General features: G+C 26.9%; 1 protein-coding gene across 3 annotated transcripts; it reads left to right on the top strand.

The window, feature by feature from the left end:
• Positions 1-1,199: 1,199 nt before the first annotated feature.
• Positions 1,200-14,700, top strand: LOC135128725 (protein spartin). Of its 3 annotated transcripts, none has more exons than XM_064055772.1 (6): positions 1,200-1,319; positions 1,548-1,672; positions 1,722-2,337; positions 13,628-13,780; positions 13,830-14,024; positions 14,079-14,700. In XM_064055772.1, exons 1-6 carry the CDS (start codon positions 1,310-1,312, stop codon positions 14,576-14,578), a joined length of 1,599 nt encoding a protein of 532 aa, XP_063911842.1. In that variant the 5' UTR covers positions 1,200-1,309; the 3' UTR covers positions 14,579-14,700. The 3 variants fall into 3 exon arrangements, with proteins under 3 accessions (XP_063911842.1, XP_063911841.1, XP_063911840.1); XM_064055771.1 differs by lacking the exon at positions 1,200-1,319 and having other exon boundaries at positions 1,326-1,672; positions 1,722-2,151; positions 2,203-2,337; XM_064055770.1 differs by lacking the exon at positions 1,200-1,319 and having other exon boundaries at positions 1,326-1,672.
• Positions 14,701-14,966: the final 266 nt, after the last annotated feature.

The raw sequence follows: 14,966 nt of genomic DNA, 5'->3' as shown, positions 1-14,966 counted from the left end.
CGATTTTTAAATTTTAGATTTTCCAATTTTTATTTTTTTGATTTTTTCATGTTTGGATTATTTATTATTGCTAAAAGTAAAAGTAAAAAATAACTACCAAAATTGTGACTAAAAATATGCAAAAATTAATAGAAAATAGAACACAATGCTGCTAAAACATAAAAATAACTGTACTTTACCAAAAAAAATCTATTGGATGATTACGGTTCTACTAGTATTGTTAATTTAGGGCGTTTTGTTTGTATCAAACACAATTAATGAATTAATTCTTAGTTAAACAAAAAAATTTAAATAGTGCATCATTCAACGAGACGATAAATCTTGGGTATATAATATGATAGGGCCCCTAGAAAAATTTTATTTATATGCCTTACTTCCGGAGATAGTAGATTCTCGTTATAAAAAAAGTCAACCCATCTGACAAATTCTAAAAAAAAATTGTAAATTTAAATATTTTTATTGCATTCGCAGGAATAAATAGTAATAGTGGAAAGAGTTTCAACAATGTTCGTCGGCAAGAGTATTTATGAATTTTATAACCTTAATAACTGATTACCTGAAAAGGTCGGTCGGCAAGCCCCCCCCTGCTGTGTCAAACTGAACCATTGATTGAAACGGACCCTTTGTAAATAGGGTTGCCTAGTTTCACGTTATTTTCATTATTCAATATTTTTTTAAAAAAGCAAATATTTTGATAAATATAAATTTTAAACAAAAATGACCGGTTCTTTCCCATAGAGCTCAATGTTGTCTTTGCACTGATATAAAAGTTGAAGCGAAACATGCTCCCTCGTCGTCTAAAAATTGAATTTCCTTCGAAGAATGAACGATTAATTAAACACTAAACAATCACTTATTTTAAAAAATATTGTTTCTTCCCCAGAGATTTAGACGTAATCTATCAATTGAAATGTCGATCTTTTTTTCAAAGTTAAAATTACGCACCCTTATGGTTTAGAATTACTTTATTAATCGATTAGATATAAAAGGATTTTATGTTAGATTAATCATTGTTCAATAAAATTGGTGGTGCACTGTCTGTTGCATATATAACATATGACCTCTAATGCAAAAGCGCTGTTCATCATTTTAACGTTTATTTTAAGCTTAGTACAAAGAAATAGAGCAATCAATAAATCACATCAGTCACATGCGTTCTGAGGTCTTCTTCCTGATGCCATAAACACCTGAATCCATATGTCAACACCATAACTTGTTTGTGTGTTTTATTGGTTGCATAAGTCATTTGTTTTCGTTCTTTTATTGTTGTTTAACATCAAGGAAAACAACCAAAACATATTCTTTGGCAATGAACAAAGGTAAATTACGACAGTGAAAGTGACGCCATACGTGTTTCTTAATATTTCAAAATTGTTAAAAAAACAAGACATCGTAACATCGTCAAATTAATTTGTACTTTGAGCTGTGACTCACTCATTATTGATATCTTAATGTGTTAGTTATCATTTACGATAGTGTGATTCGTGTTTCACTTGTTTATTAATAACCTCAAATTCCGTTCTTTCCATTAACAATGGGAAACGCAGCGTCTTCAGCTTCTGCCTCCTCAGAATGGTCCTCGACTTACTCCCAAATCAAAAGTAAACATGACGCCGCTTACAACGTAATCCAAAATGCTATTACACTGGAAGAGCAAGAAAGGCCAGCTGAGGTAAGTATATCACAAACGCAGCACCTTTTCTTATATTTGTCCATTGTAGGCAATCGAACGCTACAAAGAAGGTATCGCTTTAATTGACAGCGCTCTCGCCATCCAAGTTACATGTCCAGAAAACCCAGACCTGACCTGGGAGAAAGCGGTAGTAATGATACAAAAAATGAAAAAGACCAGAGGAGAAATAATGTCCAGAATAACGTCCATTCAGTGTTCGAATGATCACTTTGACCACAGAGAGCAGCCTCCATCTTACGAGGAAGCTATGGCTAGTACACCCACAGAAACGCCTCAGACATACAGTGATTTGGCAACTGCTTTAAATCAGATGACTGTGAGCAGTGTCAATACGGATACTGCTATGGAGGCAGAGGTGGTGTATATGTATGAAAATGTTAAATTATACTTTGTTTCTGCCAGTGGGGAGGTGTCTTCGACTTTGGTGCCACAAACGTTGAAAATTATATTGGTTGAAAGTATGTGGTTGTGGTTGTTTGTTTTTCAGGTTTTAATGAATTTGTTTGTAGATGAGGGTGAGAATGTTCCAAGGGCGATTTTGCAAATTGGGGATTGGGTGTACCCGCTTATACCAGGAGTCTCGCCTTGTTATAGATCGGATTATGGGGCTTTTATTTTACCTAATATCTATGCAGAAACGCCAGGTAAGAACAGGTTTTTTTGAAAAAAAAAATTGGCGTCTCGTTCGTCAAGGTTAATGGGAATAAAGTCCGCGGTTTGTGGGCTTAAAATTATATTGACAACAAACGCTTGTCTTTGGTTTAAATGCATTTAATTTTTTTATCAATTTCGTTTTTTATTATCTAGTAATTTGATTGTAAAAAAATATGTATTTAATTATTTACTATGCTATGTTCATGTGTGGCTGTATGATACCAGATGCTGCATTGTTTGCTAAACAAAGTCTGAGTCATTCATTGTACTATTGTGTGGTGATTCATTTTTTATCATAAATTTGAAATGTGGGAAACGGTAGTGAATATTTTTAGGCGTAGCTTTAATAATTTTGTTGCCGTTGATGAACGCAACTGATAACTTTCAAGCTTCAAGTTCAACCAATTAAACTACCTACATCCTAAAAAAAAATGTAAGCGTAAGCCCCTAAGGAAGTGTTGTAATCAAGTCCATTTGCCAAGTGGTTAGTTTTATGTTTTCTCGACGTTTCATGACCTCTAGAGTACGAAAAAAATAAGTCTTCCGTTTCCGTCTGTTTGCCCGCCTGTGGTCTGTCAATTTAATTTTAAAATTGAAAAATCGAATGTTTTAAAATGTTGCAAACGTTTTAGGGTTGTCGGAGCATGGTAAATTGTTAATTAAAATTTATCTCTTTTCGATTTCCCGATTTCTTGATTTTCCGATGTTTCAGTTTTGGGATTTTTCAATTTTTCGATTCTTCAGTTTCTCGATGCTTTAGATTTTCAATTTCTCAATTTCTTCATTTTTAATGTTTCACTTTTACGATTTTTCAATTTTTCAATTTCTCAATTTCTTGGTTAATTGACTTTTTGGTTTTCCCATTTCTGGATTTCTCGACTTTTCAATGTTTTATTTTATCAATTTTTCGATTTTCGAATTAGATTTTGATGTTTCGATTTCTCGACTTCTCGGTTTTAGATTTTCCAATTTTTTAATTTTTAAAATTGTTGAGTTTGATTTTTCAATTTTTCGATTAATCGATTTTTTTTAATTTAAAATTTTTCAATTTTGAACTTTTCGATTTTACATACATATTTCAGTTTTGCGACTTTTGGATTTCTCGACTGTTCGCCATCTGTATTTTACAATTTTTCGAATTTTTAAATGTTTAATTTTTCAATTTTGGATTTTCTAATTTTTCAATTTTACGATTTTTTGATATTTCGATTTCTTGACATCTCTTCGGTATTTCGATTTTTAAGATTTTTCGACTTTTCGGGTTTTAGATTTCTCAAATTTTCGTTTTCTCAATTTTTTGAATTTTTTGATATTTTAATGTTTCCATTTTTTCATGTTTCTATTTCTCGTACTTTCGATTTTTGTGTTTTTCAATTTTTAGATTTTCAAAGTTCTAGATTTTTCAGTTTTTCGATGTTTCAAACCATTTTTTTTACTTCTCGGTTTTAGATTTTTTGGTTTTTCAATTTTTCGATTCTTCAATTTTTCTTTCATTTTTCTGTTTTTTGATATTCCAGTTTTGAGATGTTTTTTTAATGTTTCAATTTTTCCATTTTTGAACATATCATTTTTTCAAGTTTCGATTTTTTGATGTTTCGTTTTCTCGATTTTTCAATCTTTCGATTCCTCAATTTTTCGATATTTTAATTTTTCAATTTTTATTTTCCGTTCTCTCGATTTTTCCATTTTTCACTTCTTCGATTTTTCAATTTCCCGATATTTAGTTTTTCTATGTTTAATATTTTAAGTTTTTCGATTTTTCAATATTTTGATTTTTCAGTTCTTCGATTTTTCAATTTTTCGATTTTTCAATATCTCAATTGACTTTTTGATTTTCCCTCTTCTCGATTTCTCGATTTTTCAATTTTTCAAGTTTTTAAATTTTCGATTTTTCAGTTTTTTTTGGTGTTTCGATTTCTCGATTTTTCCATTTCTCGACTTCTCGGTTTTAGATTTTCCGATTTTTAAAATTGTTGATTTTGATTTTTCAATTTTTCGATTTTTGAATTTTTCGATTAATCAGTTTTTTTAATTTAAAATTTTTCAGTTTTGAACCTTTCGATTTTGACCTATTTCAGATTCTCAGTTTTTCAACTTTTCGATTTCTCGACTCTTCGATATTTCTATTTTACAATTTTTAAATATTTGATTTTTCGATTTTTTGATTTTTCAATTATTGGATTTTCTAATTTTTCAGTTTTACGATTTTTTTAATATTTCGATTTCTTGACATTTCGGTCATTCGATTTTTAAGATTTTTCCACTTTTCGATTTTTAGGTTTCTCAAGTTTTTAATTTTTGGATGTTTTAATTTTTCCATTTTTTTATGTTTCTATTCCCCTATCTCCCGATTTTCCTTTCGAATTTTCAATTTTTCAGCATTTTAGTTTTGGGATTTTTCAATATTTTGATTCTTCAATTTTTAGACTCCGATTTTTCGATTTTAAAATTTTAGATTTTTCAATTTTTCAGTTTTTCGCCATTTTAATTTCCAATTTTTAAAATTCCAAATTTTTCGATTTTTCAGGTTTTCGGTTTCCAATTTTTAAATTCTACTTTTTCAGTTTTTCGATGTTTCAAACCGAAATCGATCTTTCGATTTTTCGACTTTAGGTTTTAGATTTTTTGGTTTTTCAATTTTTAATTCTTCAATTTTTCTTCCATTTTTCTATTTTTTGATATTTATTTTTTAATGTTTCAGTTTTTCAATTTTTTAGATTTTTCTCTCGATTTTTCCATTTTGTCAATTTTTCGCTTCTTCAATTTTTCTTCCATTTTCGATTTCTTGATTTTTTATTTTTCAATTTTTTTATTTTTTAATATTAGACCTTTCAATTTTTCGATTTTTTTATTCGATTTCCCGATTATTCAATTTCTCGATATTTAATTTTTTTATATTTAAAATTTTAAGTTTTTCAGTTTCTGAATATTTGGATTTTTCAGTTCTTCGATTTTTCAATTTTTCGAATTTTTAAATTTTAGATTTTTCAGTTTTTCTTTTTTTTGTTTCGAGTTTTCGAGTTTTAATTTTTACGTTTTTGATTTTGGCGTATTTCAAATTCTCAGTTTTTCGACTTTTCGATTTTTCCATTTTTCAGTTCTTTGATATCTCTACCTATTTTATAATTATTAAAAATTTTTAATTTTTGATTTTTCGATTTTTCATTGTAAACGGTTTTTTGATATTTAGATTTTTTGATTTTTAGATTTCTCAACTTTTCGTTTTGTCAATTTTTAAATTTTTGGATATTTTATCTTTTCCATTTTTTTATGTTTCTATTCCACTGGATATCTCGATTTTTGGGTTTTTCAAGTTTTCAATTTTTAAAGTTTTTGATTTTTCGATTTTTCAATTTTTCAATTCTTCAATTTTTCTTTCTTTTTTCTGTTTTTTGATATTCCAGTTTTGGGATGTTTTTTTAATGATTCAATTTTTCCATTTTTGAACATATCATTTTTCAAATTTCGATTTTTTGATGTTTCGTTTTCTCGATTTTTCAATCTTTCGATTCCTCAATTTTTCGATATTTTAAGTTTTCAATTTTTATTTTCCGTTCTCTCGATTTTTCCATTTTTCACTTCTTCGATTTTTCAATATTTTGATTTTTCAGTTCTTCGATTTTTCAATATCTCAATTGACTTTTTGATTTTCCCTTTTCTCGATTTCTCGATTTTTCAATTTCTCGTAATTTAATTTTTAAAATTTTAAATTTTTCGGTTTCTTGATATTTCGATTTTTTCAGTTATTCGATTTTTCAATTTTTCAAGTTTTTAAATTTTCGATTTTTCAGTTTTTTTTGGTGTTTCGATTTCTCGATTTTTCCATTTCTCGACTTCTCGGTTTTAGATTTTCCGATTTTTAAAATTGTTGATTTTGATTTTTCAATTTTTCGATTTTTGAAATTTTCGATTAATCAGTTTATTTAATTTAAAATTTTTCAGTTTTGAACTTTTCGATTTTGACCTATTTCAGATTCTTAGTTTTTCAACTTTTCGATTTCTCGACTCTTCGATATTTCTATTTTACAATTTTTAAATCTTTGATTTTTCGATTTTTTGATTTTTCAATTATTGGATTTTCTAATTTTTCAATTTTACGATTTTTTTAATATTTCGATTTCTTGACATTTGGGTCATTCGATTTTTAAGATTTTTCCACTTTTCGATTTTTAGGTTTCTCAAGTTTTTAATTTTTGAATGTTTTAATTTTTCCATTTTTTTATGTTTCTATTCCTCTATCTCCCGATTTTCCTTTCGAATTTTCAATTTTTCAGCATTTTAGTTTTGGGATTTTTCAATATTTTGAATCTTCAATTTTTAGACTACGATTTTTCGATTTTAAAATTTTAGATTTTTCAATTTTTCAATTTTTCGCCATTTTAATTTCCAATTTTTAAAATTCCAAATTTTTCGATTTTTCAGGTTTTCGGTTTTCAATTTTTAAATTCTACTTTTTCAGTTTTTCGATGTTTCAAACCGAAATCGATCTTTTGATTTTTCGACTTTTAGGTTTTAGATTTTTTGGTTTTTCAATTTTTCTTCCATTTTTCTATTTTTTGATATTTATTTTTTAATGTTTCAGTTTTTCAATTTTTTAGATTTTTCTCTCGATTTTTCCATTTTGTCAATTTTTCGATACTTCAATTTTTCTTCCATTTTCGATTTCTTGATTTTTTCTTTTTCAATTTTTTTATTTTTTAATATTAGACCTTTCAATTTTTCGATTTTTTGATTCGATTTCCCGATTATTCAATTTCTAGATATTTAATTTTTTTATATTTAAAATTTTAAGTTTTTCAGTTTCTGAATATTTGGATTTTTCAGTTCTTCGATTTTTCAATTTTTCGAATTTTTAAATTTTAGATTTTTCAGTTTTTTTTTTTTGTTTCGAGTTTTCGAGTTTTAATTTTTACCTTTTTGATTTTGGCGTATTTCAAATTCTCAGTTTTTCGACTTTTCGATTTTTTCATTTTTCAGTTCTTTGATATCTCTACCTATTTTATAATTATTAAAATTTTTTAATTTTTGATTTTTCGATTTTTCATTGTAAACGGTTTTTTGATATTTCGATTTTTTGATTTTTAGATTTCTCAACTTTTCGTTTTATCAATTTTTAAATTTTTGGATATTTTATCTTTTCCATTTTTTTATGTTTCTATTCCTGGATATCTCGATTTTTGGTTTTTCAAGTTTTCAATTTTTAAAGTTTTTGATTTTTCGATTTTTCAGTCTTTCGAATTTTCAATTTTTCGACATTTCGATTTTTCGATTTTAAAATTTTAGATTTTTCATTTTTTCGCAATTTTAATTTTTCAATTTTTAAATTCTAGATTTTTCAGTTGTTCGATGTTTCAAACCATTTTTTTTACTTCTCGGTTTTAGATTTTTCAATTTTTCGATTCTTCAATTTTTCTTTCATTTTTCTGTTTTTTGATATTCCAGTTTTGGGATGTTTTTTTAATGATTCAATTTTTCCATTTTTGAACATATCATTTTTCAAATTTCGATTTTTTGATGTTTCGATTCCTCAATTTTTCGATATTTTAAGTTTTCAATTTTTATTTTCCGTTCTCTCGATTTTTCCATTTTTCACTTCTTCGATTTTTCAATATTTTGATTTTTCAGTTCTTCGATTTTTCAATATCTCAATTGACTTTTTGATTTTCCCTTTTCTCGATTTCTCGATTTTTCAATTTCTCGTAATTTAATTTTTTAAATTTTAAATTTTTCGGTTTCTTGATACATATTTCGATTTTTTCAGTTATTCGATTTTTCAATTTTTCAAGTTTTTAAATTTTCGATTTTTCAGTTTTTTTTTTTTGATGTTTCGATTTCTCGATTTTTCCGTTTCTCGACTTCTCAGTTTTAGATTTTCCGATTTTTAAAATTGTTGATTTTGATTTTTCAATTTTTCGATTTTTGAATTTTTCGATTAATCAGTTTTTTTAATTTAAAATTTTTCAGTTTTGAACTTTTCGATTTTGACCTATTTCAGATTCTCAGTTTTTCAACTTTTCGATTTCTCGAGTCTTTGATATTTCTATTTTACAATTTTTAAATCTTTGATTTTTCGATTTTTTGATTTTTCAATTATTGGATTTTCTAATTTTTCAATTTTACGATTTTTTTAATATTTCGATTTCTTGACATTTCGGTCATTCGATTTTTAAGATTTTTCCACTTTTCGATTTTTAGGTTTCTCAAGTTTTTAATTTTTGGATGTTTTTATTTTTCCATTTTTTTATGTTTCTATTCCTCTATCTCCTGATTTTCCTTTCGAATTTTCAATTTTTCAGCATTTTAGTTTTGGGATTTTTCAATATTTTGAATCTTCAATTTTTAGACTACGATTTTTTGATTTTAAAATTTTAGATTTTTCAATCTTTCAGTTTTTCGACATTTTAATTTTTCAATTTTTAAATTCTAGATTTTTCAGCTTTTCGATGTTTCAAACCGAAATCGATCTTTCGATTTTTTGACTTCTCGGTTTTAGATTTTTTGGTTTTCAATTTTTCGATACTTCAATTTTTCATCCATTTTCCTGTTTTTGGTATTTCAGTTTTTAGACTTTTTTAATATTTCAATTTTTCCATTTTTAAACGTATCAATTTTTCAAGTTTCGATTTTTTGGTGTTTTGTTTTCTTGATTTTTCAATGTGTCGATTCCTCAATTTTTCGATATTTTAATTTTTCAATTTTTTAGATTTTTCGTTCTCTCGATTCTTCCGTTTTTCATTTCTTCGATTTTTCAATTTTTCTTCCATTTTTCGATTTTTTGATTTTTTCTTTTCGATTTTTTGATGTTTCGATTTCCCGATTCTTCAATTTCTCGATATTTAGTTTTGAGTTTGTTTAATATTTTAAGCTTTTCGGTTCCTCAATATTTTGATTTACCAGTTTTTCGATTTTCGAATTCGATTTCTCGATTTTTCAATTTCTCGTAATTTAATTTTTTCATTTTTAAAATTCGAAATTTTTCGGTTTCTTGATATTTCGATTTTTCTGTTCTTCGATTTTTCAATTTTTCGAATTTCTAAATTTTAGATCTTTCAGTTTTTTTGATGTTTCGATTTCTCGATTTTTCCATTTCTCGACTTAATTGGTTTTAGATTTTCCAATTTTCCAATTTTTAAAATTGTTGATTTTGATTTTTCAATTTTTCGATTTTGTGATTGTTCAATTTCCCGATTTTTCAATTTTTCAATTTTTCAATTTTTCGATTAATCGATTTTTTTTAATTTCCTTTCGATTTTGACCTATTTCAGATTCTCAGTTCTTCGACTCTTCGAATTTCTGTTTTACAATTTTGATTTTTCGATTTTTGATTTTTCAGTTTTTGGATTTTCTGATTTTTTAATTTTACGATTTTTCGATATTTCGATTTCTTGACATTTCGGTCACTCGAGTTTTAAGATTTTTCGACTTTTCTATTTTTAGCTTTCTCAAGTTTTCGTTTTCTCAATTTTTTAATTTTTGGATATTTTGATTTTCCATTTTTTTTATGTTTGTATTCCTCGATCTCCCGATTTTTGGGTTTTTAGACTTTTCTTTTTTTGAAGTTTTGGATTTTCCTTTCGAATTTTCAATTTTTCAACATTTTAGTTTTGGGATTTTTCAATATTTTGATTCTTTCATTTTTAGACTCCAATTTATCAATTTTTTGGTGTTGCGATTTTTCGATTTGTCAGTTTTTCGACATTTTAATTTTTCAATTTTTAAAATTCCAAATTTTTCGATTTTTCAGGTTTTCGATTTTCAATTGTTTCAATTTCTAAATTCTAGTTTTTCAGTTTTTCCGTGTTTCAAACCGAAACCGATTTTTCGACTTTTCGGTTTTAGATTTTTTGGTTTTTCAATTTTTCAATTCTTGCATTTTTCTTCCATTTTTCTGTTTTTTTTTATACATAAGTTTTGGGATTTTTTAATGTATCAATTTTTCGATTTTTTAATGTTTCGTTTTGTTGATTTTCAATCTTTAGTTTTCTCAATTTTTCGATATTTTAATTTTTTAGATTTTTTTCTCCATTTTTCTATTTAGTCAATTTCTCGATTCTCTAATTTTTCTTCCATTTTTCCATTTCTTGATTTTTTCTTTTTCAATTTTTCAATTTTTTTTATTTTTTAATATTAGATTTCGATTTTTTGATGTTTCGATTTCCCGATTCTTCAATTTCTCGATATTTAATTTTTCTATGTTTAAAATTTTAAGTTTTTCAGTTCCTGAATATTTAGATTATTGAGTTCTTCGATTTTTCAGTTTTTTTTTTGTTTCGACTTTCGAGTTTTCGACTTCAGGATGTTAGATTTTTCGGTTTTTTAATTTTTCGATTTTTTGATGGTTCAATTTCGCAATTTTTCGATTTTTTAATTTTTCGGTTACTTGATCTATTTTATTTTTAATTTAAACTTTTCAATTGTTGCCTTTTAGTTTTTGATTTTTCGGTTTCTCAGACTTACGAATTTTCAATTTTTCGACATTTCAGTTTTGGGGTTTTTTAAAATTTCGATTATTTATTTTTTGGACTCCGATTTTTCGATTTTAAAATTTTAGATTCTTCAATTTTTCGCTTTTTCGATGTTTCGATTTCTCGATTTTTCGACATTTCAATTTTTTAATTTTTAGAATTCCAAATTTTTCAATTTTTTCAATTTTTAAATTTTTGATTTTTCAGTTTTTCGACGTTTCGATTTTTCGACTTCTCGGTTTTAGATTTTTCGTTTTTCAATTTTTCGACTCTTCACTTTTTCTTCCATTTTTCAATTTTTTGATGTCAGTTTTGGGATTTTTTAATTTTTCAATTTTTAAAATTTTTCGTTTTCTTGATTTTTACATTTTTCATTTCTTCGATTTTTCAATTTTTCGATTCTTCAAATTTTCTTCCATTTTTTGATTTTTCGATTTCTTGATTTTTTTCATTTTCGATTTTTATGTTTTGATTTTTTAATTTTATATCTTTCAATTTTTCGATTTTTTGATGTTTCGATTTCCCGATTCTTCAATTTCTCGATATTTAATTTTTCTATGTTTAAAATTTAAAGTTTTTCAGTTCCTGAATATTTAGATTATTCAGTTCTTCGATTTTTCAGTTTTTTTTTTGTTTCGACTTTCGAGTTTTCGACTTCAGGATGTTGGATTTTTCGGTTTTTTAATTTTTCGATTTTTTGATTGTTCAATTTCGCAATTTTTCGATTTTTTTAATTTTTCGGTTACTTGATCTATTTTATTTTTAATTTAAATTTTTCAATTGTTGCCTCTTAGTTTTTGATTTTTCGATTTCTCAGACTTCCGAATTTTCAATTTTTCGACATTTCAGGTTTGGGATTTTTTAAAATTTCAATTATTTTTTGGACTCCTATTTTTCGATTTTAAAATTTTAGATTTTTCAATTTTTCGCTTTTTCGATGTTTCGATTTCTCGATTTTTCGACATTTCAATTTTTTAATTTTTAGAATTCCAAATTTTTCTATTTTTCCAATTTTAAAATTTTTGATTTTTCAGTTTTTCGACGTTTAGATTTTCCGTCTTCACTTTTTCTTCCATTTTTCAATTTTTTGATGTCAGCTTTGGGATTTTTTAATTTTTCAATTTTTAAAATTTTTCGTTTTCTTGATTTTTACATTTTTCATTTTTCCGATTTTTCAATTTTTCGATTCTTCAAATTTTCTTCCATTTTTTGATTTTTCGATTTCTTGATTTTTTTCATTTTCGATTTTTATGTTTTGATTTTTTAATTTTGTCTTTCAATTTTTCGATTTTTTGATGTTTCGATTTCCCGATTCTTCAATTTCTCGATATTTAATTTTTCTATGTTTAAAATTTTAAGTTTTTCAGTTCCTGAATATTTAGATTATTCAGTTCTTCGATTTTTCAGTTTTTTTTTTTTGTTTCGACTTTCGAGTTTTCGACTTCAGGATGTTAGATTTTTCGGTTTTTTAATTTTTCGATTTTTTGATTGTTCAATTTCGCAGTTTTTCGATTTTTTAATTTTTCGGTTACTTGATCTATTTTATTTTTAATTTAAATTTTTCAATTGTTGCCTTTTAGTTTTTGATTTTTCGATTTCTCGGACTTCCGAATTTTCAATTTTTCGACATTTCAGTTTTGGGGTTTTTTAAAATTTCGATTATTTATTTTTTGGACTCCGATTTTTCGATTTTAAAATTTTAGATTCTTCAATTTTCCGCTTTTTCGATGTTTCGATTTCTCGATTTTTCGACATTTCAATTTTTTAATTTTTAGAATTCCAAATTTTTCTATTTTTCCAATTTTTAAATTTTTGATTTTTCAGTTTTTAGACGTTCAGATTTTCCGTCTTCACTTTTTCTTCCATTTTTCAATTTTTTGATGTCAGTTTTGGGATTTTTTAATATCTCAATTTTTAAAATTTTTCGTTTTCTCGATTTTTACATTTTTCATTTCTTCGATTTTTCAATTTTTCGATTCTTCAAATTTTCTTCCATTTTTCGATTTCTTGATTTTTTCATTTTCGATTTTTATGTTTTGATTTTTTAATTTTAGATCTTTCAATTTTTCGATTTTTGATGTTTCGATTTCCCGATTTCAATTTCTCGACATTTAATTTTTCTATTTTAAAAATTAAGTTTTTCGGTTTCTCGATATTTTGATTATTCAGTTCTTCGATTTTTTAATTTTTCGAATTTTTAAATTTTAGATTTTTCAGTTTTAATTTTGATGTTTCGATTTCTCGATCTCTCGAGTTTTAGACTTATCGGTTTTCAATTTTTAAAATTATTGACATTTTGATTTTTCGATTTTTGAGTTTTTTAATTTTTCAATTTTTATATTGCTCAAATTACCGAAATTCCGATTTTTCAATTTGTTCAGTTTCGCGATTTTTCAATTTTTCGAGTAATCGATTTTTTATTGATTTTTTGATTTTTGACGTTTTTCAAATTCTCAGTTTTTCGACTTTTCGACTTCTCGATTTTTCAATTTTTCAGTTCTTCAATATAATCTTTGGAAAATTTAAATTTTTGATTATTTTAATTTTACGATTTTTTGACATCACGGTTCGACTTTTCGATTTTTAGACTTTTCAAGTCTTCGCTTTCTAAATTTTTCAATATTTCGATTCTTCAATGTTTCAATTTTTAAACTTTTGGATTAAAAAATTTTAGACTTTCCAGCTTTTTAAATAAAATAAAATAAAAAAGAAAAGAGGTAATTAAACGAAAATAGCGGTTACAAGCCCCTAGAAAACATTAACTTAATTTGAAATGGCTAATCACAATCAAAACATAAATAACAAATCTTTTAAGGTTCGTCCATTGGTATCATCCTTCCACCCGACGCAGACGCCGACGCTTACGACATCCTCGAAAGCGTCCTTTATGGCATCGTCGGTGAAGGAAAACCAGCAGCAGCACCACCCAAAGAACTGAGCGAGAAAATTTCCAGCGGGATCGTCACAGGTAACACGAAACTCATTTTCAAAAAAACAAATTTACATTGTCACAATAGGAGCGTCATACCTATCTCGAGGTCTGATATTCGGCGCAGAAAAAGTAGGAAACTTAATAAATCAAAACACCCCGAAACTCATGAATCGGATGAGTAGCGCCGAGCAGCCCACCGAAATTCCAAACAAAGTAGTCAAAGGCATGCAGATCGCGGAAACTGCTACCAACAAAGCAGCCAAAGTGACCGGATACGTTGGTGAGTACTTTAGTAAAAACGAGGTTTTTTTTTTTTTAACGAGTTAGTTTCCAGCTGAACAAGTTGGCGTTGCTACAGTGAAACTAGGGCACTTTTTGGCCCCCCATATCCAGAAACAAGGTACCCGACTTCTCACTTCTGGATTTAAGATGTCGCAAGAGGACGCTAGTGCTAAGATGAAGGGAGTTATGACTGTGGCAGCCGGTGCTGTAGAAGGGTTTTCAACTGTGTATTGTGGCTTGGAACACTCTGCCCAGATCCTGGGTCAGAGTCTGAAGGAAAACACAGTGAAAGTTGTCCAGCACAAGTATGGACATCCAGCTGGAGAGTTCGCTGGTGATACCATAAGTACCATGGGTCACGTCATGCACATCAGTCACAACGCGAAAATCATACAACCCAAGTATTTGGCGAAACGGTCCGTGAAAGAGGCAGGCAAAGCCATGATTAATAAGTATAAAGTGAAGGGCGAGGGTGAGCCCAGCACGTCTTACGACGCGGAGAAGTCAGAAAAGAGCTACAACGGTGACTTGGAGAAACATGACAAGTCTTAATTTTATTGTTTTTATATGTAATAGTTGTTAAACTCATAAATCTTGCATAAACCATGGTATCTGTGATAATTAAATATATATTAGGTGGGTGCTAAACGTGAAAATAAAATATTTTTTCCTTGTCTGCGTTTTGTCATTGCGAATTTTTGAAAGATGTCAACATAAATTTGAAAACACATTTTTAAGACGTCGCAGCGGGAAGTTTGATAGTCGCTGGAGTTTCTTATTTATGTTATAAACTTTATTTTCCAAAAATCAAATGAGTTGTTGAGAAGATGTACAGAAAATTTATTTGAAACTGTTTTGCGATTGACTCTACTTTAGATTATACCCCTAGAGTACGAAAAAGTCCGTTCACGATCTTTATATAGTAAGGTTGGCCATGAAA

Source organism: Zophobas morio, unplaced genomic scaffold (genome assembly GCF_036711695.1).
Source record: "Zophobas morio isolate AGI-343-1 ecotype UQ-CSIRO unplaced genomic scaffold, CSIRO_AGI_Zmor_V1 ptg000014l, whole genome shotgun sequence".
Taxonomy (NCBI): domain Eukaryota; kingdom Metazoa; phylum Arthropoda; class Insecta; order Coleoptera; family Tenebrionidae; genus Zophobas; species Zophobas morio.
Note: the sequence above shows the minus strand (reverse complement) of the source record. Positions and strands in the feature narration are given on the sequence as shown.